Source organism: Scyliorhinus canicula, chromosome 21 (genome assembly GCF_902713615.1).
Source record: "Scyliorhinus canicula chromosome 21, sScyCan1.1, whole genome shotgun sequence".
NCBI lineage: Eukaryota > Metazoa > Chordata > Chondrichthyes > Carcharhiniformes > Scyliorhinidae > Scyliorhinus > Scyliorhinus canicula.
The window spans coordinates 36,631,802-36,648,070 of NC_052166.1; the positions used below are offsets into that span (position 1 = coordinate 36,631,802).

General features: G+C 38.8%; 1 protein-coding gene across 9 annotated transcripts in view; it reads right to left on the reverse strand.

The window, feature by feature from the left end:
- The window catches only part of ehmt1b (euchromatic histone-lysine N-methyltransferase 1b), a 175,004-nt gene that overhangs the window by 29,896 nt on the left and 128,839 nt on the right, over positions 1-16,269 (reverse strand). For 8 of the 9 annotated variants that reach the window (XM_038781535.1, XM_038781534.1, XM_038781533.1 and 5 more), the window contains 4 exons: positions 10,135-10,239; positions 4,653-4,807; positions 2,566-2,733; positions 715-859 (listed from right to left, as the gene is read on the reverse strand). In XM_038781535.1, the coding sequence (XP_038637463.1) occupies positions 715-859; positions 2,566-2,733; positions 4,653-4,807; positions 10,135-10,239 (573 nt within the window). The remainder of the gene's footprint in view (positions 1-714; positions 860-2,565; positions 2,734-4,652; positions 4,808-10,134; positions 10,240-16,269) is intronic. The other variant, XM_038781531.1, reaches the window with a different exon arrangement.

Here is a 16,269-nt window from a genome sequence, read left to right on the forward strand (position 1 = left end):
TCAACTGATAATTGGTTATGACTGATTTAGTTTTTCATATTTGGATTTTATCATTGTGGTTTTTAAATGATAATTATTTTAAGTAATATATATATAATGTATACATATGAGATGTGGACAACATTGGCAGGGTTGCATCTATCACCCATACCTGGCTACCCAGAGGCAATAAGTCAACCACAGTGTGGAACTGAAGCCATGTACAGGCCAGTCTAGGAAGTGGTGGCAGGTTCACTTCCTAGGTCATTAACAAATCATTTTTTTTGTAAATGACAATCTGTGCTTTCACAGTATTTTCCACCACTAACCCAGATATCTATTGAATTCAGTTTCACAACTTGCCATTAAAGTATGTGAACACATGACCTCAAATATCATAATAACCCTGTAAATATTTAGTCTATCTTCAGGTAATGTTAATATCACTATTTTGTAATTGACATTAATTTTTTTAAATAAATTTAGAGTACCCAATAATTTTTTTACCAATTAAGGGGCAATTTAATGTGGCCAATCCACCTAACCTGCACATCTTTGGGTTGTGGGGGTGAAACCCATGCAGACATGGGGAGAATGTGCAAACTCCACACGGACAGTGACCCAGGGCCGGGATTCGAACCCAGGTCCTCAGCGCCGCAGTCCCAGTGTTATCCACTGCGCCACATGCCGCCCCTTTAATTGACATTACTGATGTTTCCTTCCTTTTGTACATACCTGCAGATGTGTGATGTTCCTGTCAACGTTCATTGGAGAAGTTACACAGTTTTGGGAAACATATTTATAGTCGTTTGGACAAGATTCATCATCCACACCATTTAAACATGGAATTGGTACATGTTCATAACCTCGACCAATATCTCTGTTATTTGAATTTAGAAAAATATTAGTTTTGTTGAAGTCACAGTAATGATCGAAACAACTAATGCAGGTATACAATTAGAAGGGTTACGGTGAATACAGTACAAAGAAGGTGCAAACAAACTTATTTTCCATTTCCTACTTTGCAAAGTATTACTTTAACTGGTCTTGGAAAACATTCAAAGGTTGCCTGAATGAAACAAGTATATAGCTACGCACAAAAGTGAAAGTAGTATCACACAAGTCTTAATGAAATTTTGTTTCAAAACTGATGAAACTTGTTCAAAGTTCTACTTGATCTACAACTGCTGAATCACTTTGACCATGAGGTAAATTTTCACTTTCACCACATGGATATTAAGCATCATTTGTGCAAGAAGGGACAAATGAACAGGGCTGGCGAAATGATGGTTACACATTATGGCAATTTTCCCTCCATTGGTTTAATTATATGTAACAAAATTAGGCATGTTTTTAATGGGCATTCCTGTCTGATTTTTCTCTATGTATGTCGTGTTTAATATCAGACAGGGTGGTGTTGGCCAATCCTAATCCTTGCCTCACCACAAATTGACATAAAATCAGCGCCACACAGTTTGGGGGTAAAACCTGGAACTTTTCTGCTATGTATAGGACTTTACTGCCATATATGACTTGGCCACAAACTGGATAAATTTACTGAACAACACACTGAATGAAGCTCTGACTTCCATATATTTATATTCCTTCAACATGAAAATTGAAATAACAGCTAACAAATTTAAAAATGTCATCAGTGGAAAAACATCTATTACCATTCAAACATACATTCCCTCAAATACACATTCCCTCAAAGACAGTCCCCCCCCACCCCCACCCAATTGATTATTTCAACTGTTGCAATTAAAGATGTTCCACTTGATTACAGAAGCCTCCGATGCTGCGCCAGGCTTGTTAATGTTACCAATGCCATGTGAGGTTAACATTATAAAACAGAAATTCTACTTTAAAAAAAGTACAGCATCTCACCCCTTCTTTCTTAAAAATACATCATATAATTAATTACTTTGAAGACTATGGTAATATAGCTGAATAAAACTGGTCATAATGACACTTCAAATGCAACATTTTATCAATAAAAACCAAAAATGAAATTTCAACTTTTGTTTGTGTATATATAATGTGGAAAAACAATCCAGTGCTAACACTACCATTAAATATTATTAGCACCATTTGTAAATGTATTTATAGATCACAGTAAACCAGGAGCCGTAAACACACATGAAAATTCAACAAGAATCAAATTCTCTAAGCATATACCATCCCCAACAAATTGGAACTGGCAACTAACTGCACTGCTAATTGCATCTTTAGTAATTAAACAAAAGTCCACGCAAGTACATACATTAGAAAATGAGGTAATTAAAATACCAAAGTTTGTTATTCTTGAAAAGAAAATTACTTCACTACATGATGATTTCTTTCATATTAAATGTATTTTTATGACATTCTAATTATGGAGATTGTCACAAATAAGAGCTAATATTAACATTCACTCAGATTGTTCCAGGATTATTTCCTATTCCAAGATCATTTCCTAAATTCAAATATTCTAAAAGCAAATAAGCGGTTCTAGGATACAGAACATTTAAGAAACAAATATGTTCAAGTTGAAATGTTTTGCTGTTAAAATTGGAGCTGAAAAAGGACAAGTGTGCTATACTGTACCTGCTAACTAGTTTCTCAACCTGGGTCATCTTATTAGCTGATGCTTGTTTCAGTTTTTTGTTCACCTGTAGCGCCACCCACACTTGCGAGTTCAAACTTGAACATTCGAGTGGTGTCTCTCCTTCCTTATTCTTAATATTAACATCAGCACCACGTGAAAGGAAAAGCCTAGAAGTGCACAGTTAGCCAGTTTTAGTGCCGGAGTATCCACAAAGTGCATGTCAAATGGCAATTTTAAAGTACATTTTCATTCGAACAGAGAATTTTTTATAATTTGTGTGAAAGTTCATATTTAATTCTACACTGTACTTCAAATCATCATTTATAAATAATCTATTTAACATCCCCCACATCTATGTTTCACTGGAGTGCAAAAGATGGATCTGTTCATCAATTTAGGATAATACCTCATGCATCAAGCCCCCGAAATTGAACCTGCAGCTTCTGGCTCAGAGGCAAGGACCACTGCGCCACTAAACCTCAGACAATAAGTAATAAAATGAAATTTGTGAAGTCAGAATGATAATTCTAAAATAAATAATCAATATTCCTATGATTAAAAAAAAGCTGTGTTTTGGCTTTAGTTACTGTAAAGCAGTAGGAGGTTTAAACCGAATGTAGAGTCATTTTATTTTTTTATTTCAATCTGATCTTTGGGCACTTGATTGGTCCTACTTAACTACATCTTTTCAGTTATCCAAATATACTTAGTTACTTTTGCTTTATTTTGGATTCGCTGTGACAAATATTGACTATTTTCACCTCGTTCCCGATCCTTTCTTTTAAAATTACAAAATCAATAAAAAAAACTATGACTACATTACAGTTTGTTCAAACACGTTCAAACCCACGTATAGCGTTTCAAAATTGCAGCTTTCTCTACACTGCACAATAACAAGGAAGTTATTTTGTTGAAGGATAAAGCATGGAATTTTCTTTAAAAATACAGGGCATGATTTAACCTGCACAAGAGTCCCATTTTGGGTGGGTATAGCAGGGGCCTTTCTCAGCGAGGGTGAGATCCCGTTTGTGACATCTCTCGAGATCTCATTAGATCGTCGTTCGATCCAAGCCAAATCTCAAGAGATTTAACGGGCTTGATGCACCACCGAGTCAGGTGCGATGATACTGTTCGATCGCGCCCAGATTCTTTCTTTCCCGCAATAGTCAGGGGCAATCTCCATGAACACAACAAACACAAAATGACTGCGAAAAGAGAATCATTTTGTACTGCAATTGACAACTGTAATTTCTCCTATGACAGAAAGGAAAACAGAATTAAGGAGAAAGTTTTGACAGTCTCATGAAGTATTCCATGAAGCTTGTAGTCCCTATGTAAAAGTTATGGCTGATAATCTTACATGAAGGTGAAACCTTTCGGAGGCTTAAATTTGTTTGTAGATATATAGTCATATATAGTTATTTAATTGATTCTGTTTTTCTAAAACGATCGAGAACAATGCAAAAAATAATCAATATTCATCACAGCAAATCCAAATAATTAAAAAGTAAGTAAATACATTGGGATAACTAAAAGAATGTAGTTAAGTAGAACGAGCCAAGTGCCCAAAGATCAGATTGAATTCAAAAACTAAAATTACTATATATTTGGTTCAGGATTCATTGGTTCATGAGCCAAACTCCTACCGCTTATAGCAACTAAAGCCAAAACACGCAGCTCTTTTTTTTCTTAAATCACAGGAATATTGATTATTTATGCTGGAATTTTCATGATGACTCCACAAATTTCACTTTATTACTTATTATCTGAAGTTATGTGACACAGCATCCTTGCCTCTGAGCCAGAAGCTCCTGGTTCAAGTTCAGGGACTTGATTGCAAAAGAAGGTAACGTGGCCAGGCAAGTTGATTATCAAACTGTAAATTCTCCAGCACATGTCAATGGCAGGCAGTAAGAGCAGAAGAAATTCCTGGTCAACGATGTGATGAAAAGAATCTTGGAGGCTCTATCATCACTCTCCATAACTCCAGACTACAACATGCATATTGCTAAAGCAACTCTGATTCCCCAAGTGAACTGTCAAAAACCATCATCTATAACACTAAAGAGTATTGAGAAGTACTTACACTACACATTCATAATGGTTTTCCCTTGATGCTATATGCAGAGGAGAGTCACCATGCATATTTACTGCAGTTAGATCAGACTTTGCATTCAAGAATATCTCAGCGATATCCACACAACCTGAGAAAGCTGCCCAGTGCAAACAAATATTCTCTTCCTGCATAATGAAAATAGGGAGAGCACAGCTTTTAAGTTACGCTTCAACCTCAAAGAATCTTTAAAAGAACACTGCAGACTTTATTATTTTGAAATTTTTGGCAAATAATATAAATTTCTTCCAAAGGCCAACCAAAAAAATTACAATTAAACATTGCGGCTTTTTATTAATGATTTCACAGCAAAGATCATAATAATATGAGCACAAGTAAAAGAACATCAAGGCACCAATTTCATTGCTGAAAATTAGGTAAACCAAGTTAGAAGTCAAGTTATCTTCAAGGAAAAGTTGTATATGACATTAAGTTTTCTGGTTGAAAAGGTAAACAAAAGCTTACTGTTGACTAGCCTACTGTACCATGTCCCCTGACGCATGTGCTGGAAAATGCCTTTTTATTCCTTTTGTGCATTGTCCCTTTAAGAGCCAAGTGTGCTTGGGAGTACTATGAAAGAGGGTTAATTTGTTTCCTGGTCATTCGGTCCATGGTGTTGCCATCATCAACAAATGGCTAAGGAGCAAAGAGTAAATTGAAAGCTAATTACAGTGGGGTAGGTTAGCCTGTTTTATCTGTTTGGCTGTTCAGAAAACTTGGAATTTGTGAAGAGAGAAAACAAACAAGGTTCTCTCCAGATAGAACAGTTTCCTGCTTGGCAGCCTTTGAACAGATCCTGGTGCTGAAATAAGTATCTGAGAATAGAGCAGAGACTGTGTGTTATGAAGCTGGAAAGACCAGAACACGGAGGAGAGAGAACGAAAAACAGACAGACAGATACTTCAGATTGGACAATACCTATTGCTGCTGTGAAAGTGGTGCCAGAGCTCCCCTCAGACTGTTTAAGGGGTTGGAGATGTGAGTTTCTGGGGATTCTGTGTCATCAGGACTTTTGTGACCAGAGTGAGAGGGGGTTTGCAGATGTGCACATTATTGGTTGTAATCATGACCAGGCTGCTGGTGAATGCAACTCAAGAGCCAAAATGGAAGTGAGAAATTCTACAAAATAGAGGCAAAGTGGAAAAGATGGAGATTGCACGTAGTCCCACATTTGTACAGGGGGGTAATGCAAATGCTCGTAAATGCCATGAGTAGTTTCTCTGTTGTATCAATTATTGAAAGAAAAAAAATTACCTTTTTCTTTGAAATATCTTTCATGTATTAATTAATGTTTAAATTCTGCTGATTTTAGTTGGTTAGTTACAGTACGCATTTTAAAAAGTAAAATCTTGTCGCTTTCATTTTTGTTGATGTTGTGGGGATTCCTTTTTTCAAAAGATTATCAGTCTCTAAGGGTATCATAATATGTACTACATTCCAATATACTGCAACAGAACATTAAAGCACATGCCCATTTTCAAAAAAAATACAATTGCTTGTTCAGTGAAATTCTTTAGATGGAAAATATATTCTAGAGATGACAGGAATGTTAAGAAAACAAATGTAGCTTTAAGAGATTTTAGGAATAAGGTATAGTTTAAAGTGGATTTAATTTAATGATTCTGTGGAAGGAAGGACAAAACCTACATTGAGTTTCATGTTGGACAAAGGTGTTTTTATGTGTTGGGGTTGGTTCGGTTCGAAATGTGTTTCTATTGTGTGTAAAGAGGGCTACGGCATGAAGTATGCAGGCATTGCTTAGCAACTGGAGGTCTTTTGAAGAGAAAAAGCTTTTACATTTTTCTTTACCTGATCTGATGTGGTGGGGACAGGAAACCTGGGAGTGAATATCTCTTAACTCTTCGAGAAGCTGGACAGGACAAGGGGGCTCCAAAGAGGCAGGGCGGGATTCTCCGCAGCACTGTGCCAAAATCTCGTTCGGCGTGGGGGCGGCGAATCGATGTTTACACGGGAATTGTGCCCGGTGCCAGTCCTGCGATTCTCCTGTCCCCGGGGAATCGCTCACATGGGGGGGGGGGGGGGGGGGGGGGTCATTGAGACTCCCCCCCCCCCCCAAGCGATTCTCCGGACACATCTGGCCGAGTTCCCGATGGCATGGTTCTAACCACGTATTGCCGGTCAGGAACCTCGGGTATTGGCTGCGGACCTTGTTGGTGGTGGTGGGGACCCTCATGGGCGGCCGGGGCAGCAATCGGGCGGTTCAGATCCGCCGGCACGCACCATCTACATTGTCGATGTTGGTCCGCGGTCCAAGTCCGCAATGGTGCACAGCGCGGCCGCGCGCATGTGCGGACTCCCGACAGGAAGTGCAGGGGCCCGTATCCGCAGCCAGCGCTGCGAGAAGCACTCCAGGGCCCTACTAGCCCTCTGCAGGTAAGCGGATCGCTCTTGACGTTTTTTTTAAAGGAAAGTCAAGAGTGAAACGCCAGCGTTTTTATGCCTGTGTGGGGACATAGCCCCATTTTTTGAGAATCCCGCCCGCAGTCTCCCAAGGAACCGGATGTTGTCCAATCCACCAGGGAATTGGGACAGAAAGAATGGTTGAAGACTGAAGTTAGGAAAACAGAGAACAAGATATTGTTCATAAGAATTCAAGGGAAAAAGTGATCAGAGTTAAATCCCCACAACGTCAACAAAAATGAAAGCGACAAGATTTTACTTTTTAAAACTTGTACTGTAACAAATCAACCAAATCAGACTTCAGAGCTAAATCAAAAGGTCGATGCCATTTTAATAGGAGTCTGGGTTAAAAAAAAAAAGTTAAAACAACTGTGAATACTTTGTACAGCAGTCAAGACAAATAAATCCTAACGGGGGTGATAAATCCTAAAGAGGGTGATGTGAAACCTGGATACTGTATCCACTGTTGAAAGTGGAGCTGAAGCTTTGTTTGAGTCATTTGGTAAACCTGGGCTGGATTTTGGAATGCAAAACCACTAATGGAAAGCATTATAGTGAAAGAACAAAGGGAGCTGTATTCTCTGATTTCCAGACGAAGTGCTCACGCCCAGTGAGAACAGTAGCGTTTTACGCCAGAAAAAACGGCGCAACACCTACACTGATTCCGGGAATGCTGGCGGTATAGCAGCCGCGCAGGGTAAAGCTCCCGGCTCGCACGGTAAAAACAGCTGGAGAATGGGCGTGTCCGTGGCTGTACCTGTGCACGGCAGTGGCTGCGCAACACAGCTCAGGTCGCGCACGGACCCCGGCCTGCCAAATAATGACCCCCCGCCAGTTCCCCCAGCCCTTGCTAGAGCCTCTCCGGCCAGCAGAACGGCGCCCCCCGCCCCGCGCCCGTGACGACGCTGGCCACAGTCTGCAGCCGGCACACGAGATTGACGGAAAAAAATGGCATGTGTTTTGTGCCGTCGGGAACTCGGCTCATTGGGGGCGTGTCATTTGAGGAGGGGCTTCCGATGATGCGCCAATGCCTTTCCAAAGGTGTGCGGCGCGCAACGCAATGTTGACTCGAAAAACCAGCGTCAAACCGGCATCGCCTCCGATATGGGCGTCTGAAGGGATTCTCCGCCCAATTGCCGATCACGGTATTGCTGTCGGGCAATGGAGAATCCCGCCCAGGGTGTTTTTGGGAATGGAGTTCGGAAATTCTCATGTGACAATCACTTGGGGAATTCTGGGAAGAAATCTACAGCCATTCACTTCAGTTCAGAGTGGAGTGTTGGTATTTGACCACAGTCAATCTGTGTGCTCAAAGGGACTTTTATTGACATTAAGATAGTAGCTTAAGATATACTTGTAGGCTAGCACGGTGGCACAGTGGTTAGCATTTGCTGCCTATGGCGCTGAGGAGCTGGATTCGAATCCCGGTCCTGGGTCACTGACAGTGTGGAGTTTGCACATTCTCCCAGTGTCTGCGTGGGTTTCACCCCCACAACCCAAAGATGTGCAAGGTAGGTGATTTGGTCATGCTAAATTGGCCCATTATTGGAAAAATTATTGGGTACTCTTAAATTTATATTTAAAAAAAGATATACTCATAGCTTAAGCTATACTTTGTAATCCATGTTAATCTTAATATGTGTGTGCATTATTTAAACTAAGGGGGGAGCAAAGGAGTATTGTATCCTAATCCAATTTTTCATGCTTAATACATTTTTTTTGTTGGCAGAATTAGCAGTCCTGTGCCTCTGTTCCTCTATGTTTTCTTAAAAAGTAAACGTTACGGTCATTTTAACCAGGGTTCCCTTCTTGGATTTTCCCATCCATTATAACATCAACTGAGATCATAAGATGCAATTATAATGCGCATGGTTTTGAACAAAAAACAAAGAAAATTACAGCACAGGAACAGGCCCTTCGGCCCTCCCAGCCTGCGCCAATCCAGATTCTTTATCTAAACCTATCGCCTATTTTCCCAAGGATCTACTTCCCTCTGTTCCCCACTCGTTCATATATCTGTCCAGATGCATCTTAAATGATGCTATCGTGCCCGCCTCTACCACCTCCGCTGGCAAAGCATTCCAGGCACCCACCACCCTCTGCGTAAAAAACTTTCCACGCACATCTCCCTGTTGCCTTTAATATTTTTGAAACAAAATTGCACTGCATTTCTAGAATGACCTTGCATTCCAGGTAAAGGGAGACGATGTTGACATGTAGCTGTCACCATACTGGAAACTGATGTACCATCCTTAAATAATTCTACATAGATTGACTACTGTGTATGTACAAGTGTAATTCAGGAGGTGTAACATGCTAACATTTCAAAATGTAAGTCATGTTGATGCATTTCACTCTTCATATGCCCAGCTCTACATTTTTAAATGAGTTTGAAATTTGTTTGAGTAACATCTCATAAATGTCAGAACATTATTTATCAACAATGACAAGTCTATTACACTATGAACTCTGCCTGGACGAAATAATTTAAATGCCTATTGTTTTAGAATGACATCCAGCAACAAGGAAAATAAAGCTTCTGAAACAATATGATACTGAGCAGACAAAGCTCATGATCTGATAAGTTGAAGTTTATGCACAATAAATTTCCCCCTCATTCTGTCCAAATTTGCCTCGGGGGCTGCAGTTCCAGTACCATAGTTTTCTCACACCAATCATGTTTTATAGAAGTGAGACTGCCAACTTGCAGCTGAATGTGGGTGAAAACTGTCTAAACTCAAGTAATACAAAATCATTACAACTGAAAGAGAAAGAAGACTTCATTGCATCAACCTGTACCAAAGTGGAATCAGAAATAAAAGTGAATTTTTCTTTAAAAAAGGCAATTCCAAGATCCCTGTTCTTTTTAAAAGTATTTTTTACCCATTTGTGCAACGTTTAAACACTAAATGAGAACATAATGAAGCCAGAAAGCAGTTTCATCCGAAGCATTTTGTTCTTCCCAAATTTCCAAATATAACTGTGTATACACATTGTTTAATCTCCTTTCCGCCCAAGTGTTTAAGTAACTCACATTGTCCCTAATGTTGATATCAGCTCCTTTTGACAGCAGCAGCTTTACAATATCTATATGTTTATATTCTGTGGCCCAAATCATGGATGTCCAACCACCATCATCCTGTTCAGAAAATAAAGATAGAGTAAGTAAACTGGCAAATCAAGTAGCAACACAGGAACAGGCGAGGGCATTCATCCCGTTAAGTCTCTTCCGCTAATAAATGAGATCATAGCTATCTATGTGCAAGCTTCATCCACCAACCTTGGTTCAACATCCCTTAATATACTTGGCCAGCAAAAGTCCATCAACCTCAAATTTAATGTTATTAACTGAAGCTGCATCTTTCCGCAGGACAGTGTTCCACACTTTTGCCACCCTTTATACAAAGAACTGTTTTCTAAATTGTCCCATAATGGCCTGGCTCTGATTGCAAGGTTATGTCTCCTTCTCCTAAATTTCCATCTGTATTCCATTCATTTCTTTCAAGTTCATGAAAACATTACAGCTGGCTTGTAATGCAGAACAATGCCAGCAGTGCGGGTTCCATTCCCGCACTGGCGCCGGAATGTGGCAACTAGGGGCTTTTCACAGTAACTTCATTGAAGCCTACTTGTGACAATAAGCGATTATTATTAATCAAATCACCCACAACCTGCCGCATTCCAGGAATACAAGCCTAATTAATGTAATTTCTTCTCGTATCCTAAATCTTGGAGCCTTAGTCACATCCTGATAAATGTGCAATAAACTTTTTCCTCGGCCAAATACCCATTCTGAGGGGGGGTTGCTAGAACTGTACACAGTATTCCAGATTTGGTCTAACCAGGACTTTGAATAGTGGTAGAAAAAATCCTTCCCCTTTGTATTCCAGGTCTCCAGTTATAAAAAATAACATTTCCATAGCCTTTTTGATTATGTTTTGGTTTCTGACTACATTTCAGGTATCTGTGTACAGACCTCTTGATCTCTTCAAACTCCACTGTTCTTAGTCTTACACTATTTTAAAAATGTTCAGATCTATTATTTTTAGATCCAAAATGGTATTCCCAACTGCAGTTTTGTCCACTAACTTAATCTATCAATGTCTCTTTGTAATTTAATGCTCCTGTCTACACTATTATGCGATTAATCCTTGTATCTTCAGCAAACCTGAACATATGGCTCTCTATTGCTATCCAAGTAATTGATAAATATAGTGAATAGCTGAGGCCCTAGATCTAAGTCCTTGCGGGACATCACCCATACCTTCCTACTCTCTCACTTTTGCCACCTAATCAATTTCCTAATTTGGTTTCAACGTCACAGAGCTTTAACTTCATCTTAGTCTCTTAAATGGAACCTTACTGAATGCTTTATATAGGACTCCATAAACTACATCCCTAGACATTCCTTTTCACAACTTTAGTTGCTGTCTCAAGAAATTCAATTAACTTCATTAGAAATAACCTAACAATTGTTCATCTATATTGGCGATGTCTAATCAGCTCAAACTTCTCCAAGCACAGCCACTCTGTCCTTAATTAGAGTCCAATAACTTCACCCACCACAACCAGTGTTTGAACAGATCTATAATTTCCACGTTTTTCTCTCACCCCTTAAATAATGGAGTTAGATTTTAATTTTTTTAATCTAAAGAAGGATGATTCCTATAACAAAAAAGTGTTTTGAAACCTCTGCAATTGCTTCACCTACTTCCCTTTGCTTGGGTGAAAACCATCGGGTCCTGGCAACTTGATAATTTTCAGTGGGGGTTTTTTTGAGTACTGTTTTCTTGTTTACATTAACTTGATTGAGCTCCAGTCCTTGATTCATTATTAATTTCCCTGAAATGTCAGATTTATTAACCTCTTCCTCTACTATGAAGTCTGAAACAAAGCAATCGTTCGACATATGGGAACTTCAGGACACTTCACGTGCCTTGGATGGCATGCATAGGAAATATCTCCAGTTGCTCTGTATTTTGGGGCTGGAGTCATTACGGTGCATTAGGAAGGATGGGACTTCTTGGATCATACATTCCAGGAGATGGTTACCCCATAGGTAGTGATAGGTCGGGACAGTAGATGGGTGGAGGAGGCAGATATTGCATGAGTCTTCAGGGTGTGTGCCACTCTTAAAAAGATACTCAGTTTTAGAGCCTGCTGGGAGGGATGATATCCTGATGGCCAGGTTCCAAAGAACAAGGGACTATACAGGAGTGAACAGTAAAGTATAGAAATGCAACTGTTATAGGAAGTCCCACAGCTAGAGGGACAGACAGCATTTTGGTAACTATCATCATGAGTCCCATATGGTGAGTTGCTCTCCTGGTGATCGGGTAAAGGACATCACTGAGAGGATGCGGAATATTCTGAAGACTATTCTGAAGTTCTCCTTGGAGCAAAGGAGGTTATGGGGAGATTTGATAGTGTACAAGATTATGACAGACTTGGATAAGGTAGACAAGGAATAATTCTTCCCATTTTCTGATGGTACAAGGAATTGGGGGACACAGATTTAAGAAATGTAGGGGGAACATGAGGAAGAACCTTTTTATAAACACAGGTAATGACCCAGAACTTACTGCTCACAAGGGTGATAGAAGTGGAAACAATCAATGATTTCAAAAGGAAATTCAATGGTCACTTAAAAGGAAATAAACTTGCAACACTACAGAGATCGAGCACGAGTGGGCCTGACTGGATTGTCCTGTTGGCTACCAACGTGAACTTGATGGGCAAATGGTCTGCTTCTGTGTTGTAAAAGATTCTACAATTAAGTTTCATTTTATCATTTGGAATATTACCTGTATCTTGCCTTTAAAGTGCCCACATTACTCTTGATAACCATTTTGCTTCCAAAATAATTGTAAAGCCTTAGGTGTTAATCTTGACATTGTTTGTTTCTTTTCATATCCCTTCGTACCCTCTCTACCCTTTGTTTTCCTTCCCTGGTTTTCATATCTACACTGTTTCTTGTACTTTTTTTATGCTCAGTCCTTTAGTAATGACTTTGCGGCAGTAATGACAACAAAACTGAGTGTGTTCATTGTCATTACTCCTCTGAAGCCATTAGCAACCTCTGGGGTCCATGCATGCACAGTTAAATATGGAAATCCTGAAGTTGCTTTCTGTGATTCTATGCTTCTCCATAGGATGCGCTGTTGAAGTCTCCACAAACTACAATCAACTAAAAATCACCGAGCTTTAAAGAACTTGCCTTTTTATGCTCTCAGTTTTGCTGTAAAACGTATTGGGGGGAAAATCATACCTTTTTGATAATGGATTTTGAAATAGCACAATTGTTGAGGAAATCATTTCTTCGCAAGCTAGATTTTTCTTTTTAAAATTTGGGTGGACATTTAATTATTTGGACACTTAAGATTTTTTTTTTACAAAAATGTCATAAATCCACTTTTGGACTGGGATTATCAATGCCTTTTCAAATAAATCACCAGACCAGCATTGGGAAGAGCAGTTTGTTTATTTTGAACTGCAATCACTTTAAATGATGCAGAAAAAACTGTCAAAAGCTAGTGATACACTGGAAATCATATGACGGAGACAACAGGTTTTGGAGCTGTTGTTTTTGAAATCAGTGTGTTTTACGGAGTAAGCAGAGAAGGAAGGCTAGTCTAACTTGCTCTCTTTCCTGCCTTGCCTGAAATTCCATATGTGGCTATCAACCAGAATCCTCCTCTGTGTAACTTGTCTGAATTTGAAAACCTCCAAAGTTGAGACAAAAGTAATTAATCCAGATCCACATATTTCTCCATGTCAAAGGTCAGTTGGGAAGAATCTTCAGACATCTACTGCAACCAGAGGCCCGTCTTCACACGAGGGAGCTCTAGATCGATGGTTTTGAACCCTGCAAACTTTATCCTTTTCATTTCCAACTTGTTTAAAAGGTTTGTTGTATAATAAATCAATTGTCCTGAGTTCATTGAAGAAGCCTGGGTAAAACCTCTTTTAATCGGTGTACCGGTAGTGAAGGTAAACAATTGTCCATTTTGTTGAGTAAATCGAACTTTTAAATTAATGGTATGACCTGTGAAGTGGTGGGGTTAAGTAATCCGCGCACTTCTCCCATCCCGGTTGTAACATAAGTAAGTTTGTAATTACTCTTGAATCACTCTTTCTCTGGCCCTGAAAAATGTTGATATTAGTGGAATGCCAATTTTTTCCAATATGATAAAACTTGTATGTATTTTTAAAATTAATATATATATATTTCAGCTTCTACCTACGTGTAGGTCCCACTCATTTTGTTTGCTCTCTTTCAAAAGATATTAAAAGAGAAGGATAATAGTGCCTTTCACTTCTTGGTTTGATGTTTGTGAGAATTCTTCAATGTAAATGGCTGCTTACCCTGCTTGATGATGTTCCTATTGCTGGTGTTAGGAAAATAAAAGTAGATTTAAAGGATTTATATTTGTATTGGTAAACATTAAAAATAAGGTATTGTTTTAAGTGTGTTTAATTTAATGTTTCTATGTCTGAAAAAGATAAAACCTATAGTTAGATTCTTGCTGGACACAGGTGTTTGTGTGTGAAGGTTGGTTAAATTCCAATTGTGCTTAGAGAGGACTGCAGCGTGAAGAGTAATTAAATAGGCCAGCACAGATATGCTGTGTTGCTTAACAACCGGGGCTGTGCAACGTAGAAAAGCTTTTATGTTTTAGTTTTAGCTCAATTTGTGGGCAAATGGAGACAGGATCTCAGGGAGTGCCTCCCAACTCTGCCAGAGGAAAGACTGGAAAGGACAGGAGCTGCAAAGGGGCAGGCTTCCTAAAGTAACGGTGCAATCCAGGTAACCAGGGATTTGGGACAGAAAGCATGTCGAAGAAGTCTAAAGTTAAGAGAACATAAAATTCAAGAAAGAGTAAACAAAGTGTTCTGAGTTAACAACACTATTACTTAACTAGATTTAAAGTGGACAGCAGACTTAAGAGGTGGATGAATGAAACATTTGATGTTATTTTAATACTGTTTGGGAATCAAAAGCTAAAGGCAATGTGAGCAGTTTGCACAGCAGTCAAGACAAAGAAATACCAAAAGGATTTGTGTAGAATCATGAACTGGATTCGCTGTGCTCTCATGTGACAATCATCTGGGGGAATTCAGAGGGGAAATCCATAGACAATAACTTGGGTTCAGAGCAGCGTGTGTTCTTGACTACAGTCAATTTGTGCGCTTAAAAGTGACTTTTTTGTGTCAATGAGGCCAGTGGCGTTTAACATTGTCTTTATAATCCATCTCAATCTTTAAATCTGAATCTGTGTATATTGGATAAGTTGGTGTGGGAGGGGGGGATGAGAGAATAAATAAGTATTGTATAAGAATCCAACTTTTCACGTTTAAAAATGTGTTATTTTCCTGTTGTTAAAACTCATTAGCAATGTGACTCAGTCCATCCACATTTTAACTGTTATAGTCTTTTGAGCCAGGAGTCCATTCTGGAATGTTCACGCCCAGTTATAACATCACCTGGTATCTTAACACTGCATGTCTGGAGATCTCCTTGGCATGGCACTAGATTGAAATTAACATCAGGAGAGGTGAAATCTACTTCACAGAGATCGCTAGATCCTTATGGGGAGCTTTCTTCAAGATCAGTTGCAATTGCTGTCACAAAATCTGGGCCTTAATGTTATCTCTCACCTATTTTATTTGGTATGTAGTGCTCTTGTTCCCTAATGGGTATAAAATTCTGTATTAAGTATCAGATTTGCATTTTATAATTTTTGTGTATCAAACCAATTTTAAAAAGCAGTTGAAAAGGGAAAATTTAAATTACATATACAACTATATTATGTACCTGACATGGATGTCAGAACAAATTCACTAAATATTTTCATCATATAACATGCAATACTGTATAATATCTTGACATAAACATCTATTTTTTTAATACATTAAGCATTTTTTATTATTTTCAAACATAATATTTAAACTCCCAATGTAGAAGTTTGCCTGAAATTGCCATTCCTAAATAAAAAGGTTAATAAATTTTCAATATGATTGAAGTCGTATCATCAGAGGTATTCATCCTTTATCATCCAAGTTACAGTAAATCAAATGACGGGCAGAGCTTAAAAAGATATAGGAAAATATATTTTAATCCAGTGCTTTGCACTCCAAATTATTCCCACTGCAAACTTCAAAATAATTT